At 42.1% G+C, this 25,819-nt stretch overlaps 1 protein-coding gene across 3 annotated transcripts in view; it reads right to left on the bottom strand.

Annotated features, from left to right (window-relative positions):
• GAN (gigaxonin) overlaps positions 1-25,819 on the bottom strand; it is a 62,694-nt gene that overhangs the window by 20,473 nt on the left and 16,402 nt on the right. For 2 of the 3 annotated variants that reach the window (XM_028502053.2, XM_036012259.1), the window contains exons 2-8: positions 11,531-11,645; positions 8,866-9,216; positions 6,274-6,491; positions 5,952-6,073; positions 2,380-2,492; positions 1,291-1,440; positions 239-375 (exon numbers count right to left, since the gene is read on the bottom strand). In XM_028502053.2, coding sequence (XP_028357854.1) covers positions 239-375; positions 1,291-1,440; positions 2,380-2,492; positions 5,952-6,073; positions 6,274-6,491; positions 8,866-9,216; positions 11,531-11,645 — 1,206 coding nt within the window. The remainder of the gene's footprint in view (positions 1-238; positions 376-1,290; positions 1,441-2,379; positions 2,493-5,951; positions 6,074-6,273; positions 6,492-8,865; positions 9,217-11,530; positions 11,646-25,819) is intronic. The other variant, XM_036012260.1, reaches the window with a different exon arrangement.

The raw sequence follows: 25,819 nt of genomic DNA, 5'->3' as shown, positions 1-25,819 counted from the left end.
GTGAGGTGTTTGGTTTACAGCCCATGACCCGGGTCCCCGATTCCTCTTCTGCTGGTTTTAACTTTGCAACATTCAGTGTTTGGTGAATACGTGGATTTTCCTCTTTCAAGAAATGGATTATTCATTTCACTTTACATAAACTAAATCCCAAGTGAAATAAGAGGTTTGTTTGAAAGAAAAGAAGAGCAAGGGCCCAGCACTCAGGGGAGTCTGTAAGGCCCACACGCACACTCTTCACCTTTTCTCTTTCAGCGGACAGATGGCAGTCCACTGCTGGGTCCGCGGGTCGTAGCACTCCACAGACTCAAAAAGTTTTCCGTACGACCCTCCACCCATGGCATAGATTTTCTTTTTCATAGCTGCATAGCAGCCAATCTGAAGGAAGAAAGCAACAGTGAGGGAGGCAACATTTGTTATTAAAGTTAGATTAATATTCACTTATCTGACAGCATTACAGAGTATTTGGAAAAGGATCTGATTTCCAACAGTAAAACTATGATGCTTTCCAGTATCACAACAGAGGATTTTAAAAACGAGAAGAAGAGCAAGGTAATACATATATTGTTAATCCCCGGAAAAGACTTAAGTCCATCTAATATTATTTCACTAAGTATGATAAGTAAATAGCCCTCATTTTTTAAAGGAACTTTCCAGTCTCTATCATTTTACCACTATTTGCAGATTCTAAGATTTAGATTCCGTGGGGCAAGATGTCACTCAGTTCTTGCCCAATTGACGTAGTTAAAGGGAACAAGCAGTGAGAGAACGTTTTATGAGTGTGTCCCAGCACCTGAAGGCGCACGCACGCACGCACGCACGGCGCTGGACAAAGCTTAGCTTGACGGCAAACTCCCTGCCTGCACGAGGGCATACGAATAAAGGCAGATGCCCTATAGAGTGAACGTGACCATCGGTTTTTCACTCTCCCCAGTAAGCAGTGGCAGTTCTTTACCTGTAAATTAATGTTTCTCCCCATCCTGCATGATGACTGAGAAAACAGGTTTAGGAGAGGTGGTTGCTTCCCAGGTGACTGCACTCACAAAACGTGTATCAAGCGTAGGCCTTGGACAGAGCAGGGCAGCACAGCACGCACCCCAGGATAAACGTGCACACACCCCGTTTCCTACCTTGGTGAATGGCTGATGAGAACAACTGCAAGCTACCGAGAGAGGCAGAATTCTATAACATTACTTCTTTTAACACTATCAGTTGTATTAAAAAAGCATATGTAGATAATGAAGGAGTATTAATTTTAAAATCCAGTTTGTAATCATAAGATACAGCTCTCACCTTTCTAACCATGGTCAAATCGGGTTGCTTTGTCCAGGTTTTAGAATAAATATCATAACACTCCATGGAAATTAGCTCTTTGTCACCATCCTCTCCTCCTAAAATGTACAGCATTCCATCTATCTCCACAATTCCAAAGTTATGTCTTCCCTGAAAAGACATCGACTATCACATCAAAAGCTGATACTTATGCATTTAATAAAAATTACAGATATCATTATATGCCAGAGTTCCAGCAAAGAAGTGCCACGCTCAAAAGCCCCGCTGTTAAATATTTCTGCTTTCCCTAGCAGCTCACTAGTCTATCACAGAAGACAGAAAACCCCAGCCTAGGAATTTCTCAAAACAAGGGAATTACCGGCTCGGTAAACTCATGGTCAGAATCAGTACTTTTTACCCACAATAGCTCACAACAAGAAAGGAACTGTTAATTTTTGGTTCCATGAGGTTGTCTGTGTTTGGTCTACAGCTGTTTCCAAGCTGATGCTGAAAGACAAGAGCCACAGCAACGGGACAGACAGGCAGTGGGAGAGCAGGTTCTGCGAAGGCTATGGGCAACGACAGAAGCCCGAGGCGTTCCACATTCACTGTTAGTCTTCTCCTCGCGGCCCCTATGTGCCCAGCACTATTTTAGCACCAAGGACAGAGTTCTGAACACAGGTAATATCCCCTGCTGTCAAAAGAGTTTGTGTGAACAATTTAAAACTTCCTACTCTGCGAGAAGGTGCTGCATGGTATGAAGGGGAAGAAAGGGGGGTAGGGGAGACAGGAGAGCTGCCGGGCTGGAGGGAAGGCTGCCCTGACAAGGTGCTGCATGGGCAAACACTGAGGGAAGCAAGGAGCATGCCACATGGGCATCTGGCAAAGGTCCTGAAGCAGGAGCATGTTGAGAAGGTCTGAGAGACCATGAGGTCAGCCTGAGCGACGGGAGGGCCCTGAGAGAAGAGCTGGGAGGCCGAGCACTACCGTCTCAGGCAGCACAGCCTGGCAGGGCTGCTACGCTATTTTCTTATACTCAAATAGAGAACAAACAGTCAAAAGTGTCAGAGGGAAAAAAGAAATGTGCCAAATGAAAAAGTAATGTTTTACCTCGTTCATTGGTGGCAATGCAGTCCATGAATTTGCATCCGGGTCGTACTTTTCTCCAGAGCTCAGGGTCTGCTTATTTTCATCTTGTCCCCCAAATACAAACAAAAATCCCTCTGCAAAAATGAAAGGAGGCACACAAGAAAGTTGAAACTTTAGTCCTCAATATCCGTCTCCTGTCAAATATGAATGTCATAGTTGTAGAGCCAGTACGTGGAGAAACCTTCTCTGATAACAATGGATTCGAGATCTTTATCAGATTTCATTTCTTCCCTGGTGAGAGAGCCAAGTTTGTGAGTCACCGTGACCATTTTACTTCTTCAGTGTGTTTTAGTGGCGTCCCACCACCTTGCAACGTAAAAGGAAGACTGACACCACCCACTCAAGTCTGCAAACGGCTCTGGGTTATCTGAGTTCATCTGTTCTGGGAAACTGTTCAACCTTTCTTTTCATGGCTTTGAGGGGATGTAAAGGACAGAAATCTGAACCCCAGGCCCACAGAAAATATGTCTTCTGGCAGAAAAGCCTCTGCAAAGTTCTAACCAGCAGAAGCAAACAACAGAAAGTAGTCTTGCAAAGATTTCAAATTTCAAATATTGGAATAATAAAAAGACTTATACAACAATGTTTTCTACGTTTAAGAAATAAAAGGCAAATTTGAAGATAGCCCTTGGAAACGAGGGGCTATGGAAGTGACTTGCAGATTTGAAAAAGATTTAAAGAGAACTTCTAGAAATGAAAAGAAAAGAACAGCCCAGGCTGGTGTAGATTAGTGGATTGAGTGCAGGCCTGTGAGCCGAAGGGTTGTTGGTTTGATTCCCAGTCACAGCACATGCCTGGGTTGCAGGCCAGGTCCCTAGTGGGAGGGTGCACAAGAGGCAACCACATATTGATGTTTCTCTCCCTCTCTTTCTCCTCCCCTTCCTCTCTCTCTAAAAATAAATAAAATCTTTAAAAATAACTAAATTAATTTAAAAAACCCAGAAAATTAAAGCTCCAATGGATGGATTTAATGGTAGATCCATTGTAGCTAAAGAGAGAATTCATTAAATGGAAGCTAAATCAAAAGAAATCACGACGAAGCCAATATGGTGGGGCAAAAAGATAGAGAAGAAAGAGGAAGGTAGGAGGCAGGCAGATAATGGAGTAAAAACATCTAGCCACACTTAATCTGACATCCAAAAGCAAAGAAAGAAAGTAGAACAGAACAGGGGCAATATTTTGAAGACATAGTAAGAATTTTCCAGATCGGATAAAAGGTCATGCCACAGAGTCAAGATGCCCCCAGTCCCTGAATATGGTAAAATTCCAAATAAAGTGTGCACCTAAGCACAATGTAGTGAAGCAGCAGAAAACAAAAACAAAAAAATCTTAAATACAGTCTGAGAAAAGGCAGATGTTTAGACTGACAACTGACTTAACAATAAAAGCCCAAAGTCAGTGGAAGGTATCTTCAATGTGCTGAAAAATAATAAATACCAATCTAAAATTCTATACCCAGCAAAAATATCCTTTAAAAATGAAGGCAAAGTAATGACATTTTCCGGCAAATAAATTAAGAGTTTGCTACAAGAGAACCACATTAATGGAAATGCAAAGGGATGAACTTCAGAATGAAGGAGAAATGATCCTATATGGAAGGTATGAGGAGCAAGGAAGGAAAAACGAAGAAAGTGGTAAATATGTGGGTAACACTAAACACTATCTACCTATAGATACTTATATAAAACATAGATCAATGAAACATGTACATATGTAAATATTATATTTATACACAATCATGTATTTTAACTTTGTTAGACTTGAAAATATGAAAAACACAGTATAAAAGTACGGATTAACTTCAGGCTTTGATAACAAGCTATAAGGTTTCTAAGGAAACTTTCAAAGGAATATACACAAAGACTATAATTTCTAAACTGGTATAAATGGAAAGACTGAAGGGAAAAAAAGTCAATCAATTAAAAAAATGCAAGAAAAGAAGAAATGCAGAATAGGATGGGCAAATAAGAATTAATCATTTCACAACTTCAGTCCATACAACTGGACACAATTCCTCTCCTCTTGGTTTAGCTTCTGAAATGCCAACCCCTCTGGGAAATCTTTGAGAATTAGTGCTATAGGAACCTTTGTGGTAGGTGTGCATGTGAGGAAATTCTGAATATGTGTACATATTGGGGGAAGAAAACTTAAGGAAGCCAAAGGTGAAACAGTAGAATAGGGAAATCAGCCCCACACCCTACTGGTTACACCACTCCATCTAGTTGTTTAGTATTAACTGTAACTTCAATTATCCTGGCACCTGGAAAATGGTTCCATTTCTATACTATAGTACAGATTTACCCATTTTAAAAAATAATTAAAGATTTTATTTCTTCATATTTAGAGAGAGGGAAGGGAGAGACAAAGAGAGGGAGAGAAACATTAATGTGTGGCTGCCTCTTGTGCGCCCCCCACCGGGGGCCCGGCCTGCAACCCAGGCATGTGCCCTGACTGGGAATCAAACCAGTGACCCTTTGGTTAGCAGGCCCAAGCTCAATCCACTGAGCCACACTGGCCAGGGCAGATTTTGCCATTTCTATAACATGGTGTGAGTTGGTATAGCTTTAAATTGTTTTATTATTGAATTTATTGGAGTGACACTGGTTGATAAAATCACCTGGGTTTCAGGTATACAGTTCTATAATACATCATCTGTACATTGTACTGCATGTTGACCCCCCCAGGCCAGTCTCCTTCCATCACTATTTATCCCCTCTACACCCTCTCCTCCCTCCCCTTACCCCCTTTTCCCTCTTGTAATCACCATTCTGCTATCTGTGTCTATGAGTTTATGTCTGTGAGCTTTTTGTTTGTTTGCTTAACCCCTGCACCTTTTAATGTCAGTGGGCATGCAGGACTACAAAGTAGGGATTCCAGGAGGACCGCTGCCGATAACTAGAATTCAGTAAAATGGGGCTTGTGGGGTGAACCCAAAAGGCAGATCCAAGGGTAAGAGAAAGGCAGCCAATAGCGGTGAGGCAGTGAGGACGATCTTTTCTATCATCTCCTTGAATAAGAACATGGAGCTATTTTCAAATTGTAAAAGCCAACTAAAACATACTTTCTGTAGTAAAATAACCTTAAGCCATTGCTAAAGTAGTACTTTCTAAATTCTCATTTGAAATGCCTGCTTTTACATCACACTTTTATTTTAGACAGTTACATACTGTAATTTTCAATTGAGTTTCAAAGATGATGGGACCATCGTGACTCAGAGAAATTCTGTGTTCCAGGTATGGTCACACGGCTCACTGGTGGTCAGGGTCACTGAATTCTGCTCTTCTATCAGTTAGTCATCAAGTAAAATGCTCCTCTATTAATGTCTGAAAAATGGCCATGTATTACAATTTGGGGATAATAAGGATGGACAGAAAGGACGCTTCTCACCATAGTCTTGAAAGCTAGAGCTACAATGAAAATGTCATCCTAGAGAGATAAGATTATCTCTTTAAAAGGCTGAGTCATTCTGCACAACCCTGAAATTACACTTGACTTGATCTTGTGTTTCAGTAAAATGTACCACAAAACAGTACCTGCTGAGAGCACTCCGTGGTTAATTCTTGGCATGCTTAAAGGGGCCAGTTCAATCCAAAGCTGCCTATTGGGGTCATAAAGAGGGCACATACATCGCATTGCTGCTGTTGGTTTCCGTGAACTAAAAAGATAAATAGATTAGCAGTTAATGTGGTTTATGTAGTTCTGCTATAACAAGTATGACAAGTTTTACCACTCTAAAAAATGTCTAAACCGTTAAAAAAGTCTTATTATTTTTTAAGTACTGAAAAACAGGAATTCTTGTTTACATAGAAATCTCTCTTCCCTTATTCCACTTTTCAAACACACACTCACACTTACACTCTTTCTTCTCCACCAACAGTCACGATGCATTCCGAGTAGCCCCGGGGTTTGAAATTGGCCAGCATCGCCTCCCCCTGCTGCGGCTGGCTCAGTGGTATGTTGCTGCACTCTTTGACGATTTCTCGTACTAACGGTTCATTCAGCATCTGCTCCCGTAAGTAGCTGGAGTCCAACCCCGAAACCCACAGTGCTGACATAACATCCTTCATGTGGACCTGCAGGAGAGGGTAGAAAGGAGGGATGGGGAATGGAGAACGTGGCACATAGCTTTTAGAATATACACTTTCCAACTCATGGAAAACTAAAACTGTTAATAGCTTATCAAGAGGCAAGTAGCAAGTGCCAGTGCTGCTTAAATATGCCTACTGGCCCCCTTCCTTTCTACTTCCCACAGCCTTGATTAAAAAAAAAGTTTAATTTAAAAATCACTTCATGTTTATATTTGATGTGTCACTGCAAAGTTTCAAGCAGTTTTCTTTACACTCTAGAACAGGGGTGTCAAACTCATTTTCACCGGGGGCCACCTCAGCCTCACGGTTGCCTTCAAAGGGCTGAAATAATTTTAGGACTGTATAAATGTTAACTACTCCTTAACTGTTAAGGAGTTGAAATTACATTCGGTCCTTTGAAGGCAACTGCGAGGCTGATGCGGCCCCCGGTGAGAATGAGTTTGACATCCCTGCTCTACAGAGTTCTCACATCAATAGGAAAACTTACAAGAACTCTGCTATAATTTGCTTTATCTTACATACTGAATGTGTTGTGAATTACATCACATTTACAGAAACATTCTATACAGTAATAGCTTGATACTATGTGGTAAACTAGATAATGAAAATGTACCAACATTAATATTATATGAAAAATATAGAAAAGCCAAAGTTCCAAAAAAAATTCCTGGGTACTATATAATCATTTCTTAAGTAATTATTGTTAAAAATATCTATAAAACATATCAATATAAATTATATATTTTGTATGCTCCATCATCAAATTTGAACTGACTATATTCTATATACATAAGGTGAAATTCTTTAATGATTAGTTTTCTTGGTTTTAAAATACCGTATTTTTTGAACTATAAGATGCACCACCCCTCCCCCACACCAGGGGAGGAATAATGGTTGTTAATGCTGCTGTTGAGTTCTGTTTACATTTACATTGGTGAAATGTTATGTTATTTATGTTATTAAATATTTTACCACATTTTTTGCTTCAAATTTTTTTTCCTATTTTCCACCTCTAAAATCTATGTGTGTCTTATGGTCCGAAAAATAGAGTAGTCATTTTAAAATATACTCTTCTATACTCTGAGTATTAAAAGGCAATACTCTTTACAGCGTCACGTTCAGATTAACCAAAGGATGAAAAACTGTCCCGCTTCCCCAACAGGCAGCTGACCTTACAGCATCCTCATCACTTCAGGGCAAGAAAAGGGCTGGGGAGAAGCTACGGATGGTGGACTCAGTGAAGGGCAGCCAGCTGGAAGCTGTTCTATCTCCTTCCCTAACTTACCCACCTCATGTGGAAAACAGAACATTAACTGTACAACCACACTGAGACAACAAGCAGAGTTGCTGCAGAATTTTAAAAACTACAAGATGAGCATTAAAACATAAGCCAGTGGTTATCAAGAACAATTAACAAGGCAACTGTACATTTTGAAGACTACTCTGAAACCGAATATATCTTTCATTTTGAATACAGCGACTGAAGCTAGTAGCTGATGTGTAAGTATGGGACTTAGAGCCCCATGATTTTGCTCCCTCCCCAGTGTATTACCAATTTGGATCTAAAGCCTAATACTCTCTAAGACCCTTCTTTCCCAGGCTGTCACTCCCAGAGCCTTCCTATTTGGACCTGCATTGTCATGAAAACTCCTGGGTACTCGCCAGTTTTCTCCCAAGCGGTGTCATCACTCCAGGGAGAGCCCACACCCCCAGCCCTCACCTGCCGCCTCCCTCAGAGCTGCTGTGGGCGTTCATTAGCCCAAGGACGTAGGAGGGATGGATGATGAGCGAGAATGGGAACACTGCATTTCTATGATGTCCAGCTTAAGCTTGAAATGCATTTTCCCATGAAAAACAACATACAAAGGACATTATGTTCCTTACAAGTATTCATATTTTCATTGCTATACTGAATTACATGGGCTTTTGTAGACTGGTCTGAAATACCAACTACTTCAGTGGTCCTATGGGAAGACGTTTCATAAATATCTTTTATCTATTTATTTTAAGATTTTACTCACTTATTTTTAGAGAGAAGGGGAGAGAGGGAGGAAGAGGGAGAGAAACATCAAAGTATGAGAGAAACATTGATCAGTTGCCTTGCACATGCACTCCAACCAGTGACTGGCCTGCAATTCAGGCATTTGCCCTGACCGGGAATCGAACTGGTGACCTTTCTCCTTGTGGGATGACACCCAACAAACTGAACCACATTGTCAGAACTACAGATATCTTTTCGATCATAACCTTGCAAGTGTTTCATGTTGAAGGAAAAAGAGAAGACAGTGATCATTTGGATTAAAAACAGCTAAATCAAGTGAAAAGGCAAAGACAGACCATGTTAAAAAACTACAGGTACCTTTCTTATTTCTGTATCATGTGCGATCCATCGAATTACTGCCTCAAACACGTATCTTTCATTGCCAACATTTAACTTCTCAAGAGAAATCACTTCTTTAAGCTTCTGAGGACTCAGTTCCAGGAATTCCTCTGTGCTGCTGACATCTCGGAAGTGAGTCTCCAGGTATTCCGTTGCCAGGTAATGCACGTGGTGCAGGCAGTAATGGAGTGCAAAGTCACGGATCCCGATGCAGTTCTCGGCGGCGATGCAGCCTTCTAGAAACTCGCAGCACAGAGTTTTAAGGTCCGTCAGCAGGAGCAGGTCCGCTGCCTGAACAACATCTTGGATGGTGTCTTCGTTTAGCCGGATCTGTAAAAATATGGTAAGTATTTTATACCTGAATGTGTGTATTTAAAACCCAAATCACGAATCTATTCAGCTGAACCACATGAAAGCTCCATTTTTGAAGATGATCACAGACTGGTAATTACATATGCTTTCACACAGTACTTTTTTCCAAGAAGAATTTGAGGGCCCCAAGGATCCTCTGAACAACACAAGCGGCACATGGCTGGCTGACTCTTCCTACTGCAGCCCCTGCTTTACCAACATTAACCACCAACAACTCTTCGAGGTGAACTGTCCAGCTGCTCACTTCTACACTTAATTTAGAGAAAAACCTTAAATGACTGAAATGCTCGGGAAATTGAAAAGTTCTGTATCCTATGGTAAACTGCAGGTGATTTCTTTAAATACTAGCACCAGAACTGTGGAAAATCTTACCTCCACTATATTAAGTTCACTCCTTTGCCAAAAGGTATGCCAAACGGAAGGCGAGCCCCTTGGAGAAAGGGGACCTGCACCGCCTCCGAAGCCTCAGTGACCACCAAACACCACACGCGGCGCGGTGCGACAGGCACAGTTTGGTTCCAGAGCTACTTTCTGGAAGGACTCCCCAATATAAGGTTTAAAAAATCATTTTGAACATTTACTTTTCCTTAATTTTGTTCAGTTTTATGACTGATGCTTCTTCCTCCACCCACTTGACAGTTGTTCTGTCCAACAGGGAGGGGTGTAAAGAAACATCGCCAGGGAGGCCTCTGAAACATTGCCAGGCCCACCAGCAGCCCGGACTCTCCCGGGAACGGTCTCGTCCTCCACTGGGGAAGGTGACGGAGGGTTTCAGAGTGCAGCAAGGAACATTCTACTACGCGTACACACCGCGTACCAGAGATACAGTCACCTTGGAAAATGAGCAACGGAAACAGAAGGAGGTGCATGAAATAAACTACAAGTACACAGAAATATCCCTTTTATATATCATATGAAATTTAGCCACAAGACAGTGGAGAGCTGCAGACTACCCAAATGTAGGCATGCAAACAAAATAACACACACACACACACACTAAATTCCATCTCAATAAAACTAAATCGCCAAATCTGGAATTTGTTATAACTTACCCTGCAACTATGATTTTAAAACCACAATTAATTTAAATTAGGAACAAAATCTGTAAATAAGGTTTCAAGTTTCAAATCTAAGCCTTAATATGAGTAAGTTTTCATTCACTTATAACTTGTGATAACTGCTGCGGAATAGATTTTAGAAGTTAGGTAAGTGGCTGGCCCTCAGGCTATGTGGTGCTGTGCAATATCTCCACTACTTATAGGGTGTCCCAAAATTAATTTAAATCCATTTGTTTTTTTATCAACCACACAACACTAACCTTACATCCATATACCCACCACCTAGTGTTTAGAGAAGAGGAGATAAATTCATGAAACTTCACCAAAAAATTCAAAAAGGACGACAATCACCAAGTTTGACTCTAGACAGACTGAATATATTTGGAGAAAGCAAGCAGCACACTCAGAATACTTAGAAACATGTAGGAGACACAGCCATCACAAAAAGGAAAGGTAACATAAGATGAAGCAGGAATAAAAAAGAGAGTAAGAAATAACATCTCAAAAAGAGGAAAGGTAAAACATATTCTCACTAACTTCTTCCTGTTACAAGCCCTGGTTCACACATTAAGATTTTTCTTACCCGTTACAAGCCCTGGTTCACACATAAGATTTTTCTTACGAGAGTCCTCATGCTATTGATAGCAGTTGGGGGGGTGGGGTGGAGGAGGCAAAGAATAAGAATGAAGTCTGATCACTTATCACTTTCCTTCCCAGGTTTCATGAAATCCCCAGAAACGTAAGTGGGTAGAGGGAATAAAGGGAAACCAGAAAGAATGGGGGGTGGTACAGGGATGCCAGTCCTGCTGAGTGACAGAACCAGGCATCATAAGTACAACGCAGGTGACTGTCATTTGTATGAGTCTAGAACTCTTTATTTCCGCCAAAATTGGAATTAAGATTGAAAAACAAAAAGAGCAGTGAAGAGGGTGCCTTACGTTCTTTGTAACTCAGGCTGGAAGATGGAGCTCAGAAGGGTAAAATCAAAAACTGGGACTGGGCAAGATCTTATTTAGTCTGCCTCCCTGTTAAGGGCAGAGCCCTGGAAGAACACGCTTGGGTGCCATTAGCAGCAGGAGACACGAGTCAAGCACACGGCAACAGAGGATGCAGATGAGGCGTTGTTACGTGGTCAGAGAATGGATGAAAGGAGACCCTCACCCTGAGCTTGAGAAGCCTTTACTTAGTCTTCCTTCCTGTGTGTCTCATCATACCTGCCCACTGAAGATGTAATCCAGGATCTCTCTCATAACCATTACCGATATCCCTTCAAGTTCAATCTTATAGGTTGATCCATCATCTTTTGGAGGATTATAGTTTAACTTTGTCCTAAGAAAGGGAAAAAAAAGTGTAAAATTTCTATGAAAGAACAGATAGATGTTAAGTAGTTATGCACTAAATATTCTATAATAATTTTAAGTATATGAATCCCACCTAGAAAATGCAGTTTGTTAACAGTAGATTAATGTATTTTTTTGTAACTTTCAACCCCTAAACATTTGTCACAAGTCTCAGAATGCTAATTCTTAAACAGACAGACAGACAGACAACCAGAGAACGAAGATCTGTGTGAACAAGGATCTTACTTCACCTTGGGAACCCTAGGTCTTTCATCTTATTTTTTCAAGTACTTAATTATCCGATTATTTTTAATACCATAACAAGGAGCCCTCAAATCGACCAACCAAAACAAAAGCTATGACCCTGACAATAACCTGCTTCTAACCAATGGTCCCCCTCACCAATCCATTCCTCTGCTTCTGCATCTGAAGCGACTACTACCCTAAATTCTACATCCAGTTTCCCTTGCTTTTTAATTATTGTATCCATGAAATATATATAATGCAATATTATTGTATCCCTTCAAAATACAATATACAGATTTATTATTGTAGTCCTGAAATATATAAAACATCCATGAAGTATATATAATAGATAAGTGAATAAACGCATATATATAATTTTAAGTTTAGTTTTATAAAAGAGTTCATGTGTCTGTAATCTCTCGGGGCTTTCTTTTTAGTTAATATTACATCACTAAAAGTTATTTATATTGCTGCATATCACACTAGTTCTTTGTTCTTTCTGCTGTATAATATTCTACTTCCTGCCCATGGGCTGCTGGGCCATTTCCAGGTTTTGGTATTGTGAACAGCATTGCTCTGACTATTCTCGGACATGTCTCCTTTTGCATTAGGCAAAAGAAATTTCCCTTGGTTGTACTCCTGGGAGTAGAATTATGCTAAATTATTTCCCAAAGTATGAAATGATACGAAATTACTCTCCAAAGTAGTAGGAGCAGTTTGCAGCCTCATCCGGTATATGTGTAAGAGAATCGGTGGGTCCACAAACTCTCCGACATTTGAGTCTATCATGCCTCCTAAGTTCTGACAAGCCAGTGAGAGAAACAGGGTCTCTCATCTCACTGTGGTCTGCATTTCCCTCAGGATCCAGGTGCTGAACACCTCTTCACGTGTCTGTGGTCACACGCGTTTCCCCGTGGGTGAAATACAGGTCCAGTGCAAGTTTCTTCCTCAGGTTTTTATTGAGTCCGCTGTCATCCTCATATTGAGGTGGAGAAGTTATTTATTATATTCTTGAAATTAATCCCTTGGCGGACTTGACACTTTTCTTAAGGTGATGAACAATTTGAAGAATAATTTTTCATGGTCAGTGCTTTTTGTGTCATGATTAAAAACTGGTACTTTACCCAAAGTCTAAAAGATACTCCTAATTTAGCAGAGCAAAGCTAAGACACGGCCTAAATTGCACTTAAAACCCCTCCCCTCTGCAAAAGGATCGGAATTGGCTGTATGGAGAAACTGTGGAGCGAGGAGTAAAAGATGAGCTAAAAACAGAAGAATGGATTGACAAAGTCTTAAACAGTTGAACTCCCAGGTCCCTCTTCCACATATGTACACAACTATCCTATGCTCTCCCCACTACAGAGGGAGGTAAGTGGTTTATACTCCGAAGTATAAAACTGCAGGTGGGTCTCTGGGCAGGGAGATATCAGGCACATTTGAGGGCAGGTGTACTGTATCAAAAACCGAATTAATAGAGTATTTACATACTGAATGCTGAGACTATTAGTTTTTTTTTTCTCAATTCTCCTCCTGAAATGCTGAAAGCCAGACCTATATCCTCCATGCAAAAAACTGGAAGACTCTTTTGTAGGATTTTCTCGGTCCAAAAGGAAAGATCTAAAAATATGGACATAGATCTGCCCAAAGAAAACGACCCAGCTTGATCCTGCAATGGTAAAACCCGTAGTCAGTAAGCCTAACTTCCAGGCTCTGAGCTGCTGACACATTTTGGAGCAGCACTTCTGAAACTTCTCCATGCCACAGAAACCAAAACCAACAGAAAAAAAGAAAGCTTGGAGGAAGTAAAGATTATGCAAAATGAAAAGTCAAGGAAAAAAGAAGTCCTCTCATTACTATTCACAGAGAGAAGAGAGGATACTGTGTTCATGAAACAGGAATTGGATGCGGTAAAAAAAGGGACATTCAGGGGCTAACAAAACAATCTTAAGCACTGTGAAAAGTTTAAAATTAAAATAAAAAGCCGTATAAACTTCTCAGAAAAGCCAAAAGACAAAGGCAGCAAATAGGAAGACAGGTTAGGGAAACGAAAAGATCAGTCCAGAAGGCTGACCGCCTGAAAAACAGGGACGCCTCTGCAAAAAAGAGAACATTCTCAAACAAGGGCTCAAAACAATGGACGGAACAGCCCCCTTCCAAGACACATCATTGTCCTAACCTCAGAATACTGGGAAAAAAATTCTTACAAGCTTCCAGAAAGAAAGACAGGTTATATAGAAAAGAACAGGAATCAGAATGGCTTCACACCTCTAAAGGAAAGTTAAATAACAACAGGGAAATCAAAATTCTAAAGGAAAGTATTTCCAACCAAATTTTAATTATCAGCCAAACTACCAATCAAATATCGGCACAGAATAGACATTTTCAGCTATGCATGGTCTCAGAGCAGTTTATCCCCCATGTAACCTTTCTAAGAATGGTGTTAGAAAATGTGCCCCGACAAGCAACACAGTGCCTCAAGAAAGAGAATGGCCCTGGACACTAAACAGGGAATAATGGAGGGTAATAGCTATGTACCAGCTGGAGGAAGCTAGTCGAAGACCTTAAAAGGCCTCAAAGATGGAAGTGATGTAATAGTTCATGATCTGAAGCTATAAAGGGATATTCAGACAACTTTGTCCCTCCCTCTATTTCACATCTGCTATTCCTGCCTCTAAATTGAACTAACAGTTTTACTCAAAAGGTACTTCATTTCTTCTTGCTGCACCCTAGCTTTATCTATATGCCTGACACTTTTACTAAAAGTAAAAAAAAATTTCAATTAATCCTCAATTAAAAGAGAATAATAACATAAGTAGTACAAATAATAACTAAAACATTAGTATCTGGCTCCGACATGCACCATGTAGTATTTCGGCAGCACGTATGTCTTCTAGTAATGTTTCACTGAGGATGTCACAGGTATTTGTATTTTTCAGTCACTACGCTGGTGATGAGAAATTGGTACGTTGATAAACGTATGGATTCTCAAATCCAACTTCACCCTTTTTACACGCTCTGAGAAAGTGGATCTGAGCCTTTTAGAATTATCCTTTGTCAACGGGCAGAATGTTAAGGTTTTCAGTAGAGGGCGCTGGAAAGACACTGCAGGAGGATAGAGTTCTGCTTCCTGGTTCTGGTCCAGCAGCTGTGTATGCTCCTGCAGCGCACAGCTGCCCGCAGCACCCTGCAGGTTTTCCCAGGTTCTCTTTCTGGCAGTTTTGTAGTGGAGTGTTTCTGGTGAGATGCCTCTCCATCCACAGCCTCCCCAGGCACCTTAAAGGGCCGGTGCCAGAGGGCTGATTTGAAGTGGCTTCTCTGCCACGCCGTGAGCCACAGCTGTGCTCTGTCCAATCCAGTGTAGATCTTGGCCCTGGGGGTGGTGGCTGCTTCTTGTATCACCAATTCCTGTATTTTTTAGAGCTTTCTTCATTTGTTATTAAGCCAATCCCTCATTACTCTAATCTCATGTCATAATTAATAATTCTTTCTATTAAACTTTCTTTGTTCTGGTTTCTGTGTGGAGTAAAGGCTCCAAAATGTGTTCAGAGACAGAGGCCTCAACCCAGAATTAGAGTTGTTCTTATTTTAAAGTAATTCACATTCAACAAGAGCTGGCTGCGCCTGTGTGTGGGCTGTGGACGGTGGTGGGAGGAGGGTGACTGGGCTGGAAGGCAAAGTGGTTACAAGGAGATCATTCATTGTTGTGCCTTTTTATGTTTGAATCATGTGACTACATTGGCTTGTGTTTTTTAAAGACAACTATACTGTCATTGTTTTTACAATGGAAAAGGATCCCTTTTACTTATTTTTTTAGAGAGGGGGAAGGGAGGGAGAAAGAAAGGGAGAGAAACATCAATGTGTGAGAGAAACATTGTCTGGTTACCTCATGCATGCCCCCAACTGGTGACTTGGCCCACAACCCAGGCATGTGCCCTGACCAGGAATTGAACCAGTGACCTTTAGGTTCACTGCCCAATACTCAATCCACGGAGCCACACCAGCCAGGGCTGAAAAGGATCTCATTTAAAGAGTACAGCTTTCTCTGAGCAGGTGGCAGGGTGTAAGACAATGGCTAAGAGGACAGAAAGAGAGACTCCTTTTAATCTGAGAACTGACCATCAGATTTCTATAAAACCTGATCCTTTTCAAAGCCCATGAAAATCACCGTATAAAATCTCTAAACAATTGAAGGTAAAATTACAAAACTTGCCCTTGCTGGTATGCTTCAGTGGATTGAGCACCGGCCTGTGAACCAAAGTGTCACTGGTTCAATTCCCAGTCAGGGAGCATGCCTGGGTTGCAGGACAGGTCCCCAGTAGGGGGTGCTTGAGAGGCAACCACACATTGATGCTTCCTCTCCCTCTCTGTCTCTCCCTTCCCCTTTCTAAAAATAAATAAATAAATAAAATGAAAATAAAATAAAATAACAAAACTTATCAGGATTATGGTTTAAATTCAGGCCCTTACACCTGTTCTCTCAAACTTTCTTATTTTCCTACCCTGCTTTGGACCCCCACACCTATACCATTTGTGCACATCTGATCCTTACCCATATTCTAAAGACTGGGGGGGGGGGGGTTTGAGGGCACTGACCCCCGCCAGCTAAAAACCTGTACATGACTTTTGAATCCCCCAAAGCTTAATGAGTAATAGCCTACTGTCAACAGGAAGCCTTACCAGTAAAAAAAAAAAAAAAAGTCAATTAACATACAGTTGGTACATCTTATGAATTATATATTATATTCGTGAGAAAAGAAAATGCTAAGAAAATCACAAGGAAGCGAGAATACACGTACAGCACCGTGTGTATTTATTTAAGTAAACCCACATGCAGTGGACCTGTGCAGCTCAAACACACACTGTTCAAGGGTCAGCTGCAATTCAAACACCAGTTCCACTGAGGTTTTCCACGTTGCTCCATCTGGTCAGAGGAGGCACCTCCGCCCTCACCTCCCTGCAGGTAAAAATCATTTCTCCTGTTATAAATTTCCCAGCACTTGATATTGTGGGTCCCTCATTTTTTATCGTGGTGCATATGTAAATATCCCCTTTTCTGCCTCCTTCATGGAGCTTTCAGCTCCTCGAGTCCAGAGTCCTCTTTATCACTGTAACCCTACAACCTAGCCTGGCAGTTTACAAAGAACAGGTGCTCAATAATTATTTGTAAAACTCATTTTTGAATTGACAGCAGTCTCGAAATATTTGAAGTGCTGTCACATGAGATGTTTTCTCCGCACCACCTCAGGTACAGTGAAGCATACTGGAATCAGTATGAAGAAGTGCTTCCTAATGATTTCACCTGTCCAACACCGAAAAGACTGAAGCACAGCTTCTCACGCTGTAATGTTCACACAACTCATCCTGGGATCTTGTCAAATGCAGGTTCTGATTCAGGAGGTCTGTGGCTGGGGCTGGGGTGCCTGCATCTGTAACAGGCTTTCAGATGATGTAGAATTCAGGGGGGAATGGGTAGGGATTACAGGAACAAATTTGGAGGACACATGGATGATGTAGAAGCTGCTGGTCTATGTACCACTCTGAGAAGTGTGGGGTTAATTCACGCTTCCCCAATTACCCATGGTATGTTTTTGTCTTTCTAAGCCTTTCCAGATGAATACTTTGAAAGTTGCTAAGGGAGAAAATCTTAAAAGTTCTCATCACCAGAAAAAAAAGTAGCTGAGTATGGTGATGGGTGTTAACTTGATTCATTGTGGCGATCATTTCACAGTAGATACAAACATCAAATCATTATGTTGTACATCTGAAACTAACATAATGTTATACGTCTATTACACCTCAATTAAAACAACTTATAAAAATGAAATTAAAAAGACAAAATACAGGCTTCAATTATTGTATTAGACTCAAAAGACATAAAATTACTCTGTCAAATCGCTACAAGAGTTTCTGAACTCTTACTTTCAACGTGTGTATGTATATGATTGTGGACAAGTAACAATTCACAAACCACCCGTCCGCAGATGACATCTTAGTAGGCTGGCTGATCATCTGTCCGTCAAGAACAGAGTGAAAGTCTGTCTTAGTCACTCAGATCTGTTGTGAAAGAGTCATGGCTCACACCTATTGTTATTCTCAGGTACTTCTTTCACTGCTTAGTCACCTTCCCTTTCTCATTTCGTGACCTCGTAAACTTGTCCTATCCTCCCTCTGTGGCTTCATTTTTTCCCAACCCAACTCAATCTCTATATCCCTTTTGTGTGTGTTCCATTCTGTCTTATATTTCTTTCCTTCAGTGAACACTAATTTTTACATGCTGGTTCTTCCAATACAACCAATTACGGCGCTTAGCACTACTCCAGCACCACCTTCTCTCCTCGGCCTTCCCCTTTGCATCTGGAACGTCCTCATCCTGCACAGTGGCTCCACCTCCTCTGCCAGATGTAACTGAGAACTGACGAACTGGACTGAGTGAATGAATTTTAGAAAAAGTGAGGCTGAAGAATTAATAACTGATACTTTTGTTTCTAAAGTTAGCCCATATATAACAGGAGGTACGAGTAAATCAATTGTTCTTTTCTGTGTTTTCCATCTCTGTCCCAGGAAGCTGTAAGGTCATATGTAAATATCACAGTATCTTTGTTTTTACTATTATGTGACTGTCAGTTTACAAACTCTCTCCTAGAAAGTGCAGCAATCTTAAAATATCACTTTGAGAACTTCATAACACTCTTTGAAAAAAAACTAGAAATAATTGGGAGTGTGATAAAATTGGGCCTCGGGTATTTAGATATAAATACTCATGCCTATCACGTTCTTCCCCAGTTTTCTGTTTCTAGGGCAGGACATTTCCCCTCTCTGCCCGTTTTCTCGTTCGTAAAAAGAAGAGGTTAAATAAGGTGATTTGGGAGCTCTCCCTTCCCTGCACATTTCTAGACTGACCTGCTGAAACAGGACACAGACTTACTGCAGGGACTCTCTCTGCTCCGGAGACACATCCTGTTGGGTCCTAGAGGGCAGAGTCCAGCCAACTCTGTGTTATCTAGGGTCTACGCCTTCTAAGGGTCACGTGGTGTAAGTTTATTTTTCCTGCAATCACTTACTCTCTGGGCAAGTATTTTCTATTAGAGTTGAACAGAAGTGAAACATAATCCTTTTTTTTCCTTGACAACACTAAAAAGAGGTGTTATAAGGAGAAAGTTGTAGGCTACTAGCTAATAAAGAAGCTGGTATTCAAAGTTTTACAACCATGAATGAGGTTGACAACTTTTAAACAAGTATAATAGAGCCAAAGTACTCTGTTGATTTTTTGTATATATTATTACTCTTATTACTGGCTTCTAATTGCTGAAAAAATTCATTGTGTTTGAATGCCAAACAAACAACAAAGATAATTGGTTCTCCTCTTCCAAGAACCATTTTAGACATTACTGAATGGGATTTAACAGTGACAAAGAGTAAGTCTAAGTGACTCTTCTTCCCCTCTGATGCAAAAGCTAGTCTCCAATAAAAGCAAGGAAACATAATCAAACAGAATGCAAGAGAATGTAATGTTCAAGAAGTCAAGATTTATAGAAATTCTGAGGTGATGCATGGTATTACTCATACAGTTTCAAATGATTCCTATCACCTCGGACTGTGTAGTTTCTAAGAGTAGGCTCATTAGGATGTGTGCAGAGGGGCTCGGGCCCACCACCCCATTTGCCCACTCAGGCCAAACTAACAATTTGATTTCATGTGGGGAGTCCATTTTACAGATGCCCTGCCCCCCTTGTCTTCGTGAGCAGGAAGAAAACCACATCAAAAGAGGATCTTGAGGGCAGAGGATTGTTAGGGCAGTGACACTACTGTGCATGATAATATAATGGTGGCCACATGCCATTTCACATTTATCCAAACCCACTGAATGTACATCACCAAGTGTGAACCCTAAGGTAATCTATGAACTTTGGGCGAGGGATGTGTCAGTGCATATTTATCAGTAGCAACAATGGTACTCCTCTGGTGGGAACGTTGGTAATGGGGTGGAGGGGCTATGCATGGGGGGCAGGGGTATACAGGAAGTCTCTGTGCCTTCCTTTCAATTTTGCTGTGAACCTTAGACTGCTCTAAAAATAAAGTCTGTTTTAAAAAATGCATTTCTTTAAGTCTCCACTCAACTTAACAAAATATAAATGTGCAGGTAATATTTCCAAAAGACGGCATCCTCTCATGACAAGGCTTTTTATGGCTTGCTTTTCCACCTCTCATGGTTCCTGCCACCGAAGAAATCCATCTGCCCGAAGAGTATTTTCACGGATGTCTGAGCCGTGATCAGGGGGTCTCAGGGGGAGGCCCAGGCAAGCCCCTAGGCATGCGGTCGGACAAGAACCAGGTGTCACAGACTGACTTCCAGGTAAGCTTCCCTCCCACAGCACCTTCATCTACACGAGCTAACCAATCCAATCACTGAGGCATGCCTCCTACAGGGCCAACCAATGCCAGGGGAGCAGCGAGATGAAACCACAAGAAAGCACAGGCATGATGCTGTGGGACCCATCTGCAGCGGCTACCAGCCTAGTATTGGTACACTTCGATGAGGAGGTGGCCAAAAAAATAAAACTGGGCCATGTTCCTCCTGTTACGACTCTAGAGTTGAGCTTTATTACAGGAGTGCCATGCTAATAAAAAGTCAATACTATTGTTTTTCCTTCATTATTTCCTTTAATTTTCCTCTATCTCCAATTCTTTTTATCTGGAGAGATTATGGCTTTTACTTTTTTACCATCAAAATGGTTTCCTCATATAGATCCTGCAACGCATAATAAGTTGAATGGGTATTTTTAATTATTTTACTGATTGGGCTATTACAGTTGTCCTGATTTCCCCCCTTTGCTCTTGCTCCATGCAGCCCCCCACTCCCTCAGGCAATCCCCCCACCACTGTTCATGCCCATGGGTCGTGCTATACGTTCTTTGGTGACCCCATTTCCTCTACTGTACTTCATATCCCCATGGCTATTCTCCAACTACCTGTTTGTATGGGGTTTTATTGTTTTGGGTTTTTTACCTATTTGTCCTTCTTAATCCCCTCACCTCTTTACCCATTCCCCCACGCCCCCCTGCCATCTGGCAACCATCAAAATGCTTTCTGTGTCCATGATTCTATCTCTCTTTTTCTTGTCTGCTTAGTTTGTTTTTTAGATTCAATTGTTGATAGATCTGTATACTTTGTCATTTTATTATCCACTGTTTTGATCTTTTTCTTAAGTAAGTCCTTTTAACATTTCCTATAACAATGGTTTGGCGGTGATGAAATCCTTTAGTTTTTTCTTGTCTGGTCTTGTCTTGTCTCTTATTCTGCTCTTCAATTCAAAACGATAGCTTTGCTGGGGAGAGCAATCTTGGCTGCAGGTCCCTGCTTTTCCTGACTTTGAATATCTCTTGCCAATCCCTTCTAGCCTACGAAGTGTCTTTTGAGAAATCAGCTGACAAGACTTATGGGAACTCCCCTTTAGGTAACTAACTGCTTTTCTCTGGCTACTTTTAAGATTCTCTCTTTATCTTTAACCTCTGGCATTTTAATTACGATGTGTCTTGGAGTGGGCCTCTTTGTATCCATCTTGTTTGGGACTCTCTGTGTTTCCCGGACTTGCATGTCTATTTTTGTCACCAAATTAGGGAAGTTTTCTTTCATTATTTTTTTCAAATAGCTTTTCAATTCCTTGTTCTTTCTCTTTTCCTTCTGGTACCCCTATGATGTGAATGTTGGACCACTTGAAGTTGTCCCAGAGGCTGGTTATATTATCCTCTTTCATTTGGGATTCTCTTTTCTTGTTGCTGTTATGATTGGTTGTTTTTTGCTTCCTTTATGTTCCAAATCATTGATTTGATTCTCAGCTTCATCCACTCTTCCGTTGTTTCCCTGTAAACTGTTCTTTACTTCAATTAGTGTATCCTTTGTTTCTGACTGGGTCTTTTTAATGCTGCTGAGGTCCTAAAAAAGTCCCTTGATCATTCTTATAACCAGTGTTTTGAACTCTGCATCTGACAGATTGCTTATCTCCATTTCATTTAGTTCTTTTTCTGGAGTTTTGGTCTGTTTTTTCATTTGGGCCATGTTTCTTTGTCTCCTTGTTTTGGCAGCCTCTCTGTGTTTGTTTCTATGTATTAGGTAGAGCTGCTATGACACACTGTCTTGGTAGTGTGGCCTAATGCAGTAGATGTCCTGTAGGGTCCAGTGTTACAGCCTCCCCTATCACCCAAGCTCAGTACTCGAGGTGTGTCCTTCACGTGGACTGAGTATACTACCTCTTGTAGTTGAGCCTTGATTGCTGCTGGCAGGCCAATGGGCAGGATTTACCTAGACCAGTCAGCTGCAAGGACTGGCTATGACCATCAAGCACCAGCCTCTACCCTCTGTGAAAGATCAGCTGTGCAGGGGCAGGGTGGTGGTGCTCCAGACTGGTCTGTAGCTGTCTACTGGGTGTGCTGGCCCTGGGGTTTCCCAAGTGGTGCAGGCCAAGGTCAGCCTCCACCTGTGTTTTGCCCAGGGCCACCCTGCCTGAGCTATAAAGCAATCTGAGATGGCTGCCACTTGTGCTGGACTTGGAGATTCCCAGGCAAAGCCAAGCTGTGAGCCTAGGCTGGCTGCTGCTAGTGCTAGGCCTGGGGCTCACTGAGGCTAGCTGTTGCTTGTTTGATAGGCTTTAGGAAGGTGTGAAGCATAAGCCAAGACCAGCCCTTCATATGGAAAAGCAGCTTGGGTAGGACTGTAAGTTGGGGTGGGCGGGGTCTCTGGGGATCTCCAAGGCAGGTCAAACAGTGTTATCCTGGTTGATGGAGTCTCAGATATGGCACCAGCTTGCTGGCTCTGTGAGAAGGGGGTTTAGAAAAGGGCCTATGGCCTCCGCTTGCCTTGATGCCAGACACTTCAGTTCCTCCCCGTATGCCATTGGTGCCTTTAAAGATGCTACCCCGGTGCTGGAACTCAGAGGGAGTGAGTCTGAGTAGGTGAGTCCATGTGTGGGTTCATTAAGAGGAACTGCTTGGGGCTCTACCAGTTTCTTCCACCGACTCAATCTCTGTTGGTTTTTGCAGCCAGAGGTTGCAGGGATGTATTTTCCTGGCACTGGAACCCTGGGCTGTGGGGGCCTGGTGTGGAGTTGGGACTCCTTGCTCCTGAGATATCCCTCTTGAATTTTTATCCTCCATACGTGGATGTGGGACCAGCCCATTCTGTGTCTCTGCCCCTGCTGCCAGTCTGGATGAATGTGGTTTCTTTAATTCTGTAGTTATCAGACTTCCATTCAACTCGATTTCTGATGGTTGCGTATGATGGTTGTTCTATATTTTAGTTGTGACTTTGATGTGGTTGTGTGAAGAGGTGAGCCATGTCTGCCTATGCTGCCATCCTGACTGGAAGTCCCTCAATGAGTTTTAAAAGTAGCTCCCTAACCTGGCTTCCCAGAATCTTCTGGAAGCTTTTCCAGATCTCAGACCAACTAAGTCAGGTCTAAGACTGTGCATATTTATATAGTTCCCCAGCTGATTCTGATACATTCCCTCCTCTTGGAATGTTCTCTCCCCCATTCATCCCACCCCCTGATCACTTGGTTTAACCCTTCAATGACTTCAGGTTTCCGCCAAAGAGCAGCCCGGGCACCACACTATCTAAAATAACACCTACGCTCCCTCCCTTCCATGCTTTATTCTTCTTCATAGACTTTAGCACCAACTAAGAAACTGCATCTGTGTCTGATGTGAACATCCATGAAAACAGGAAGTTGTTTTGCTTACTGCTCCACCCCCACATCCCATAAACTGTCTGGTACTGAGTAAGCCCTGAGAAGTACACACAGACCTGCTACCAGCACACAGCCAGGTGGGGCGCCAGCAGATTTTAGCACAGCAGCGTCAGTTACTGCAACAATGTGGCCCTCAAACAAAGTGAGCACAACCATTTAGAAATGGCGTCAACCAGCAGAACAGCTGCAAGCTTTCCGGCACTGCCTCCTGCTGGCTGGTCCACACTGGGGGATGCTGCTTTCCTACAGCACCCAGCCCAGGGTGTGCTGTGCAGTCAGCAACTCAAGAACTGAATGTCAAATGCTCCCCTACTGAAAAGCCACCCAAACGTCCGTGATGCACTAATCCACCTCTGTGCTGAGGCCCTAAGGCTGTGCCGGCTAGGCCCTAAGGCTGGGTGCTGAGGAGGTTTGTGGTTTGTGAATGAGCCCCGTTGTTCAGTGTGCCATCTCACTTGCTTCACTGCCTTCTACTCACCATCACTGGCGCACTGCACGGGGAAGTCAGGAATGATCAAGTGAGGGAAAATGCAAAGATTAGGGAAGGTTTCCACAAAACCCAGGCTTTACTGTCTGTCCAGGTGTCATTACCCTCATGGTAATGAAGGTAGAACCACTTCACCACAGAGGATGCAGAACCAACTCCAAAGAGGCCATGGCCCCATCCTCCCTGACAGTGCGACACAAAAGGATTCATAAGAAGGCTTCCATTTTCCTCTTGGTATCACATCATCATTCCAAAGAGGAAATACAGCACTTTGCATTGTGATCTGCTCTGAGAAACCATGTCCAAATACATCGATACCTGGAAGGAATACGAGAACAGAAAGCACATCTTCCAGAGTCATGTGATCTGAACAAAGGAGGAACTTGTCTGAGGGAAGACAATGTTTTCTGAAGAGAGAACAGGAAAAATACTAACTACATATTAAACAGGTAGAATTCAAGGAACCTTCTATAGTTTGTGTGTGTGTGGCAGGGGGTGGGGCAGGTAGGGAGGGAGGGAGGAAAGGAAGGACCCACAGAGTATCTCAGGGACCGAGGGCATGCACACCTACAGGTGACATTAATTACACCTGGCAGCAGCACAGCAATGCCCGGAGGGAAAGAGACAAAGTGTGACCAGACCAATACAAACCGTATTGTCAGACAAATGACTTTGTTTTGTACAGTGAGTCCCTTCCCTGTTCCAGGCACAGCATCAAGTACTAGAGATGGACTCAGAAACTGGATCTCAACCAGTGGTCCCCACCCTTTAGGAACTGACCATCCATCACTTCTAACCATGGGCTCCAGCTCTGCAAGATGAACTGATGCAGCTATTTCCAGTAGCATTATGTTCCGTGACCTAGTGACTGTGTGTTCTACAATAAATCTTTTGACCCAGTCTGCTGAAAGCCTACTCCTCCCTGAGTTGTCTCCATCTTAGGAAATCATGCTATTCTCTGTCCAGCTGCTTAAGCTTAAAATATAGGAGTTCAACTAACAAACGACAGAAGGAATGGTTGAGTTCCAAAGTATAAGAGGATGCTAAAACTACCCAGTGCAAGTTGACGAGGAGTGGAACACAGGCATGCTTCACAGCTACTGCGGTTTTCTACAAAGACAAGGTGAGGCCCTCCGCCAGCAAAGTGACTACGACTCACTGAAGGCTCAGATGGTAGTTAGCAACTCTTAGCAAAAAATTATTTTTAATCAATGTATATACCTTGTTATTTTAGACAGTGCTATTGTGCACTACTAGACTACAGTGCACTGTAAACACAACTTTAATATGCACTGGAAAAGCAAAAACATCTGTGTGACTTGCACTGTCAAAGTTCTCACCAGACCTCAATACCTCTAAAATATGTGTTTTCACACAACCTTGAAGTATCGCCCCTTAACATACTCATTAATTATGAAGAGAAAAAGAATGGATTAGCCTGGTGAACACCATCTTTACCCACATGATCAAACTAACGTTACCAATGTTGGGACAAAATAACATCAGGGCCCCTGGGAACGACACCATCTCACTCCCATGGGATTCTTACCGAAAACGCATACTTAACCTCAAAGTAATTGTAAGAAATGAAACAAACCCAGGCTGAGGGACACTCTGCAAAGTAACTGACCAAGACTCACCGAAGTGCCAAGGCCATGGAAGACTTGGGAAGTGGAAGGAATGTCAC

This window comes from Phyllostomus discolor, chromosome 12, assembly GCF_004126475.2.
Source record: "Phyllostomus discolor isolate MPI-MPIP mPhyDis1 chromosome 12, mPhyDis1.pri.v3, whole genome shotgun sequence".
NCBI lineage: Eukaryota > Metazoa > Chordata > Mammalia > Chiroptera > Phyllostomidae > Phyllostomus > Phyllostomus discolor.
This window is presented reverse-complemented; position numbering and strand designations above follow the sequence as displayed.